Genomic DNA, 9,060 nt, shown 5'->3' with positions numbered 1-9,060 from the left:
CATGCAAATATGTCTCGTTTTGGTTTTACTCCCTGTAAAAGAAATGTAGTTTTTGGTCCCTGCAAAATATATTGTTTTTGAAAAAATCCCTGGAAGGACTATTTTCAAAAACAATATTTTGCATGGACCTTTTTAAAAATCAAAATATTTTGCAGGGTCTATTTTTCTACAAAATTGGATCAGTCATCATGTGTCACGTGTGCAAATCATCACAAAAGTGGGGACAAGGACCAAAACCATTACGAGACATATTTGCAGGGACCAAAAACTACAAAAAAATAAAATTACAGGGACTAAAACCAAAACGAAGCATATTTGCAGGGATCAAAACCATATTTTAGCCTAAAAACTAATGGTCATTCTCACGAGAATTACAAAGTTCAATAGATTTTGCCATTAGAGAAGCTCTTGCAAGCTTAAGAAAACTTTGCAAGTGCAATAATCAATTTAAAATTTTCCAATTGTTGCCACAACTTTCAGGAATGTGAAGCATGTAGCAAATAACAATTCACCTTTTCTAAAACATGTCAATTTCATCTTGCAACTTACAAATAAAAAAGATAAATCCTTGGTAGTATCTTTCACATGGGTTCATCCCATACCTCCATTCTCTACAATCAAAAGAACTTGAAAATCGAAAGATTCAGCTGCTTTCTTCTACTTATACTAAAAAAATAGAGAATGGTTAAACTTAACTACCATGAATCTAGTCGATGTTCAAATAGTTTCCATGTACAAATCCGAAAGTTACAAACAGAGAGCTAATATTAATTTTAGACAACACCAGAATACTCTTCTGAGATAAATGCATTCACTCAATGATGATGGGTATTATCTCCATCATGCTCAGTCTCTTCTGCATCCTCGAATCGTTCATCATTGATTTCAAGCTGCAATCAATTAAACCAAAAACTAGATAAGCGAGCATAACGGAAAAAGGTTATACAAACAGGTAAATCACAGTTTTCCCGTTGATTTAGAGATGATCATATAAAGGGTGGAAAGTTACAGATCCAACATAAGCAAATGTGAAGCAATCTAAATTCAAGACATCAATTCAAAACTGACAATATATATGACAAGAATATTGCATACTGGTTCTACAAGCATCAACAATTTACAAGGAAATATGCTTCAACCATTAAGATATTGTTTTGGCGTTCTTCTCATTTTCAGTAAATCTATATTTCTTCAACATGGCAGGTTGTTTACAGCACCATCTTTCCCTTCGTATATTTTTTTCTGCTAATTAATTAATTCATAATAATATTCTAGTTTAGGATTTTAGATATCATAGATGCATCACTTGCTAATCATAGAACGTGAAAAAATTTAAAAGAATAAATATATTAATTAAATAGACTTGCACACTATCCTTGTGTACCATTAGAAGACATTCAAATCATCGTAAAGTTTATCTTATCAATAAAGGATTATACTAATTGAACTAGACCCTCTCCATTCTCCAACACACTATACTCAAGCACAAACAAGTAAAATAGGAGACTTGTGAAGAGCTTATTTGGGATTACAATATAATTACTTGTGTAAGTATTTGTCTTTATATGAGTGTTTGAAAGAGCTCATGAAATTTGATTATGATATGGTCACAAGTAGTTTTATGCTTCCTAAAATATACTGTAGAAACAGTGTATACAAAGCATATGTGAAGTTCAGTTTATACAAAGCATATGTGAAGTTTTCCCCAAAATAAATTGTCGAAACAATTGATACAAAGCATATGTGAAGTTTTCCCCTCACTCTGAGTGTAAAAACAGATTTTAGATAAGCAGTTTTACGATAAACACTCGCTAAATAAAAAACTTAATTCTGTTGTTTACATTTATACAATAAAACCTACTAAATGAGCGGTTAATCATGTTTACCCAAAATGCCCCTTAAAACCCACAGTGAATACCTAATGACCCATGCCAATCAGCATAGATGGATGGATTCATGGAAAAACATGTTTTGCCAAATTCAATGGGATCAACGAATCAAGAAAAATGAAAAAAAAATAATTATAAAAGTAATACTAAAAAAACGAAAAAGAGCACAGCAAATAACTAAATAAGTAAAAGTCATAAAAGTAGGAAAAACACAGTTTACCCATTTATTTAGAGAAATGATCATATAAAGGGTGAAAAGTTGCAGATCCAACATAAACAAATGTAAAGTAAATTCAAGGCATGAATTCAAAAGGCACAATATATGTGGTAAGAATACTGCATACTGGCTTTACAAGTATCACGAATAAGTGGATCAACAAATCACAAAGGGAAATACTAAATGGTCATGATAAAATATATGCTTCAGCCATTAAGATATTATTTGGGTGTTCTAATCATTTTCAGTAAATCATGTTGATCATGTTGATTTTTGGTAGCAAATCAATGATCTACATATTGACTTATTAGCAAAAAATGTCACCCAATTATGCGGGAGTAACTCCATTTAAAGAAAGAAAATAATATATTTAAGGGAAATGCTAACAAGTGCCCTTACTAACAAGTGCCCTAAGGGCACTTGTTAAGAAGACCAAATAAAAGAAGAAATTTTGTCTTGGAAATGGTGCATTCAATGCATGGAAACTTTAAAAAGTAACTTTTTCTGCTTTAAATTTATCAATTATTTCTATTTTTGCATCCTTAACAAGTGCCCTAAGGGCACTTGTTAGCAAGACCCTATATTTAAAACTTCGGGCTTATGAATTTGTGATTGTGACTATTATCTTAAACGTTATACATATAACCCTTTGGCCTAGCCTATCCCTATGGCTATGTCCCCATACCTTGGAATACATATTTCCGGTTCAAAAGTTTTAACATTCAAAGAAAATGATTAAACTGGAAAAGTTCAAAAGGACTTCACTGGGTTAACAGATCAAGACAAATGTAATAAAATCATGAAAGTGAAAACTAACAAAATAAGAGCATGCAAAAACTAGTTTAGACGAATAAATCAGGCAAACACATAGGGAATGAAGACATATCATAAACTTCAAAAAGGATAGGAAGCACGTCAAGTCAAAGCATCAGACTACCCAGATATATTCGGGTTCGTTGCAGTCAAAGAATGTTGCATTTATTGCATTCAGCAAAGGGCCATTAAAAAAATATTAGAATTCTCACATTTCAACCTCAACGAATCAGATTCAAAACACAAAGTTGGAAATTGAGTCATCCAATCTTTCATTTAACAGCTCTTATTTACTATAGGCAACGAATGCATTAAATTTGGGGGGGTCAGTAAATCGATACTGGATGTATAACTAAGAGTTAGAGCATCGTACCTCAAGGATGTTACGAGCAAGGTCATTATGTCCATTTGAATGACCAAGAGTATTGGTAGGGTTATGAGATAAATAACCTTCATCCTCTGAAAAAAAGGATATATTTTAACAATACTATACTGACAAAAAAACAGACCATTAAAAGAAACAATCCAACAAATGATTAGGATATAAGATTAAAGCCTTGTTACACTTGCCTGCTTCTTCATCTTCCATCTGATCAGCACTGAAAATCCAATTATGTTCTTCTTCTGGCTCCTCTAAAATAACAAAATCAACTTAAGTAACTCACAAAGACAGGAAAAAACAGAGAGCGTATTGTTATGAGAAAACACAAATAACACTAACCATTGTTTGGATCTGGATTAAGCTCTGCACACTCACAGAATACTTGAAACAGAGAATCCACTGGAAAACAAGAAAATATATTGTCAGAAGCAATTAGCAAACAGCATGTCACCTAATTACTACGTGTACAACAAAAGCTTTCTGTTTTACTCTGTTGGATTTCTGAGTAGTTAGTGGTTTCCTTGTTAGTCGCTGTTAAGTGTTTTTATATAAAGGCAAGAAATATTATGTTTATAATTAAACCAAAGCAGGTACAAGCAGTGTTGTCAAAAATCGACCATGGCAGTGCCATGGCGGATATCGGTGGCAAGATTTGGGCTCTCCGCTATGGTCAATTTCAGCCAATATGGCGCGATTTTCCACCATAATCCAATAAGACGGTGCCATGTGGTGGCTGGTATGGCGGGATTTTGGCTCTTTGCCATCGACAACACTGGGTACAAGTAGTACAACCCCCAGTTCAACAATACAACTCAGAATGAATAGGATATTGAACATCATAAAACAGCAACAATGCACACTGTTTAAAGCACCCAAAACTGAGGGGTAGACCTCACAAAACTGAATCATGTAACCATCATAGTTCAGAATCAGCCCAATAGACCACACCATCCCCGCCATAGATGATGTTAGTTACTTACGTATAAATAATTCTTGTATCCTCTCATTTCAGTATTATTTTAATATAAATCCATGCTCCAATGGAGCTTATCACACACCAACAGACACACACATACTATTTTCCTATCAATCCTGATACCTAACATAATGTACATAATTGTTGGAAGAAGAAAACGAATATCATACACTGAGTTGGATCAGATGGAATTAGCCTCATCTCTCTGACATTTGATAAATCAAGAACATGATTGGATTCTGAATCTGAGTCATCGGAATTGAGATCCTCATCTGCCTCCGTTTCAATCTAAACCAAGTAATAAGAATGAGAAAATTGGTAGAGAAAGAGTAAATGCTAAATTAACAGTTTGATGTCGACAACAAACACATACATCTATTTGATTTCTAAAATAATCCTTAAAATGTCAAATGTAGGTCAGATTGGTATTTTTAGGATAATAATATAATAAGTTCCTTGGAGATTTTTTGGGTACAGTACCATATAGCAAAATTTAAATTCACTTCAAAATAATTAAATATAAACAATGACAAGGCACAAAATGATTGGATGTTGGGCACCATACCCAACAAAACTTCAGGGTGCCAAAGTGTTCAACAAGAACAACAACCAAGCCTTATCCTACGATTTGGGGTCGGCTACATGGATCAAATTACGCCATAATGTTCTATCATAAACCATATTTCATAAAATATTCACCTAATACTATTTTTCAACATTTTAATTTATGACTAATTATTTTATTAGGAAACCAAGGAAAATAAGGTTTCTGGAATCTAATTTTAGGATCAATAAACACGGAAATTAAGGAGGGGTTCTCAACAAAACTAGGATTTATAAACCCAGAGCTTGTTTTAGACAAGATTGACACTATTGGCAATCATAAAGCGCAAAGTACCATCACCACCATTAGGTTTGTATCAATAACATTATTAAGAATCACAAATTAAATTGAAATATCTGTTTGAAAAATAATTAAGAAAAATTATTAAAAGGAAAAAAAAAAAAGAAGAATGAAGCCTCAGTCTAGTATTGTGCATCAGGCACCATATAAGAACGGTTTTTCTTTCAGACGGCACTTGCTATAACAAGTAATCATCATTCACTTCAGTTAGTCTTTATGATCAGATATTTGAAAAGAAAAAAAAAATGAAAAGAACAAGAAAAGTACAATTTTCATTTTGCAGTATGCAATGAAAAATATTTAAGCAGAAAATTTACTAAAGAAAAAAGGATGAAGCCTCAGTCCGGTATTGTGCATCAGGCACCGTATAAAAACGGTTTTTCTTTCAGACGGCACTTGCTATAACAAGTAATCATCATTGGCTTCAGTTAATCTATATAATCAGATATTTGAAAAGTTGAAAAAAAATGAAAAGAACAAGAAGAAAGGTACAATTTTCATTTTGCAGTATGTAATGAAAAATATTTAAGCAGAAAGTTTATTAAAAAAGAATGAATCCTCAGTCTGGTATTGTGCATCAGGCACCGTATAAAAACGGTTATTCTTTCAGACGGCACTTGCTATAACAAGTAGTCATCATTGGCTTCAGTTAGTCTATATGATCAGATATTTGAAAAGAAAAATGAAAAGAATAAGAACAAGAAGAAAGGGACAATTTTCATTTTTTCAGTATGTAAGGGAAAGACAATGACCATGTTTTTTTCAGTATGTAGGTATATCGATACTAATTTTAGTAGGAAACTGCTGAAATTAAGGTTTATAGATCATAATTTTGTTGAGAACCTCTATAGTAGGAAACCACAAAAATTAGGGTTTCTTGCACCTCAGTGGCTCGACACTGCATAGTAACCCACAAGCTTTGATACTTTCGATCAGCTATGGGACTAATTCTTAGGCGCGCATCAAAACCCATCGCCCCTCTCAAAGTATGTTTTGCTGAGATCAAAGAAGGGTCAACTCCACACCACAAAGACTGCTTATACAACTGAACCAAATCCATTGGGTATTTTAATTTAACCCACATTTCATATTTTAAAGTAACAAATCGATCATTTTCATTTTCTCAAACACAACAAGCATCCATATTTTCCGTTGAGATCAATTTGAGTATTTACTCTAAAAATAGAGGGGGAAAACATGGTTAGCTTATAAGCTATGAAGCACTGACACAGCCACTCGACACTGGTAATAATTTGAGAAAATGAATTAATTGAATCTAATCACAGTGCGCATGTTAGTGTCCCACAACACACTGTTCTTAACCCACATTTCATATTTTGAAGTAACAAATCGATAATTTACCTTTTCTCAAACACAAAACAGGTCTCTATATTGCTAAATTGTATTAAGACTAAAAATAGATGAAAAAAGCTTGGCTATAAGATCGACACGGACAGAACATGATTTAACTGAATCTAATCACATGCGTCAGTGTTGTGCCAGACGCTTGACACTGGACCAGGGTCATCTCCACACCACAAATTCAACACTGCTTAACCAACAGAATGTCTGAACCACACTCATTGGGCATTTTAGACTAAATTAACCTACATTAAACATTTTTAAGTAACACAATTTGATAATTTTCATTTTCTCAAACACAAAACACATCTCCATGTTTTTAGTCGATATCAATCTTTATCTAATATACATTTACGCTAAAAATATATGATAAAAGCATAGTTATTAATATTTTTTTGACAGGAGATAAAAGCTTAGTAATAAGCTAGACAGAACACACCAACACCGACACATCGACACCAGTCAAATTTGAGAAAATGAATTAACTGAGTCTAATCACTTGTGTCAATATCGTTCCAGACACACTGTTAATCAGAAGTTATAAACCAACTGAACCACGCTCATTGGGTATTTTTAAAACTAATTTAACCCACATTTCATATTATAAGTAACAAGTTGATAATTTTTTCTAAGTATATTCACTCTAAAAATAGATGATAAAAGCATACTTATAAGCCACACATAACACAACAACAATGACACAGGTAACAATTTGAGAAAAACAAATTTAAGTGAATCTAATCACATGTGTCAATGTCATGTTGTCATACAATGGACCAACAACACTAACACATCGACATCAGTAATAATTTGAGAAAATGAATTAAACAGAATCTAATCACTCGTGTAAGTGTCATGTTAACATACACTGGGCCAACAACACTATCACATCGACATCGGTAATAATATTAGAAAATTAGTTAACTGAATCTAATTACATGTCTGTACCATGTCAGACACTTATGGAACACTAGACCAGCAACACTGACACATCACATTGGTAATAATTTGAGAAAATCACTTGTGCCGCTGGATACTGGACCATCAACAGTGACACATCGACATCGGTAATAAGTTGAAAAATTAACTAAATCTAATCACATGTGTCAGTGTCAGACATCGGACACACCTTCAATCAGAAGTTATATAAGTAAGTACCTGAGTATAGAGACAAGGAACAGAGTAAGCCTCAGGATCTCTAGAAACAGCATGAAGAGAAACAGACAAGAAATCAACAGCGTATCCTTTAGATTTATCCACATCACTAACCCATATCACTTGCCTGTAAAAAATACAAACAACAACATAGTTAACAGAAAAAATAATTGTGATTATTATGAGTGATTATGAATCATAATTATACTTACTTGGTAGTGATGTAAAGTGTGCCAGGGGATTCGCGAGGAAGATTAGCGAGGGCTATGTCGACACCAGATAGGACACGTTTCAATTCTTCGCCGTTTTCTGTGTCGATTACTGGCTCGCCGCTTATTGCTCTTAACCCTAATGCCATTTTTTCAGTTTGTTTGCTCTCTTTGGTCCGAAATTTGCGACTCTTTGTTGTGTTGGTTTGTAGTCAGGGTTTTTTAGGGGTTTTATTTTGGTATTTCAAATCCTTCAAAAAAAAAAATTGATATTTTAAAAGGAAAAAAATATGAAATTTCTTGTCAAAAATTAATTCCGCTGTTCAAAAATTAAGTCCTCATGAGCTTAGCTCAGTTGGTAGGAACAACACATGGTAATATGCAAGATCCGGGTTCAAACCACGGCCACAAAAAAAAAAAAATCGAGATTACCCCTTTTGTTAAAAACATGAACACCGAGATAATGTTTTCGGATATAATATTTTGAGTTAAATGTTTTTTTTTTTTTTGAAAATGTGATGTTAATTTGACTTGTGGGGTATCACTTACTTAATTAAATTTGAATATGATGATCCAAGCCATTGTAATAAAATATTCTGTTAGTTTTTTTTATGACATTTTCTTAATTTTTTATATTAAATATAAGTTTTTAAATGTCGTTCGCTTACATTCAATTTTTTTATCCAACCTCTATCAGTGAGATGAGTGAGTTAGGAAACTCATTGAATCAAACTACAAAAAAATCTCTAAAGCTTGCTCTCTCTCTCTCTATAAACTTCTTCAGATTAAACATTTTTTCTAAGAACATTTGTAGGATTAGAGATCTAGATTGATGAAGTGCTATGTTGAAACAAAATAAGTTTAAACAATGCCTCTTGAGTTTTGATGATAACAAGGTATTAAAAGTTCAATTGGATATGCTAATATTTTTTCAAGTGTGTAGGACTATAGACTAAAAATTATATGTCTCAATCAAGTATTGGTTCTGGAAGAACAATTTAGAGCAAATAAATTTTCAAGAGAAGTCAAGTTGCAAGTCAGAGTCTGAAGTTTATCCAGAAGCTGAATGTGTCAGAGTCTGAAGATCACCTAGAAGAAGAACCTCAGACCCTGAAGTTAGTTTTTATGGTTATTTGAAGACACAAATATGCAT

At 32.9% G+C, this 9,060-nt stretch overlaps 1 protein-coding gene across 1 annotated transcript; it reads right to left on the bottom strand.

Annotated features, from left to right (window-relative positions):
• Positions 1–513: 513 nt before the first annotated feature.
• LOC146928810 (nucleotide-sensitive chloride conductance regulator (ICln) family protein) lies at positions 514–8,110 on the bottom strand. The gene is made up of 7 exons (XM_085701000.1): positions 7,911–8,110; positions 7,702–7,825; positions 4,448–4,565; positions 3,641–3,700; positions 3,490–3,552; positions 3,293–3,378; positions 514–890 (listed from the first exon to the last, which is right to left on the bottom strand). Exons 1-7 carry the CDS (start codon positions 8,054–8,056, stop codon positions 816–818), a joined length of 672 nt encoding a protein of 223 aa, XP_085557126.1. The 5' UTR covers positions 8,057–8,110; the 3' UTR covers positions 514–815.
• Positions 8,111–9,060: the final 950 nt, after the last annotated feature.

This window comes from Medicago sativa, chromosome 4, assembly GCF_051527215.1.
Source record: "Medicago sativa cultivar Bolivia chromosome 4, Bolivia_mono, whole genome shotgun sequence".
NCBI lineage: Eukaryota > Viridiplantae > Streptophyta > Magnoliopsida > Fabales > Fabaceae > Medicago > Medicago sativa.
This window is presented reverse-complemented; position numbering and strand designations above follow the sequence as displayed.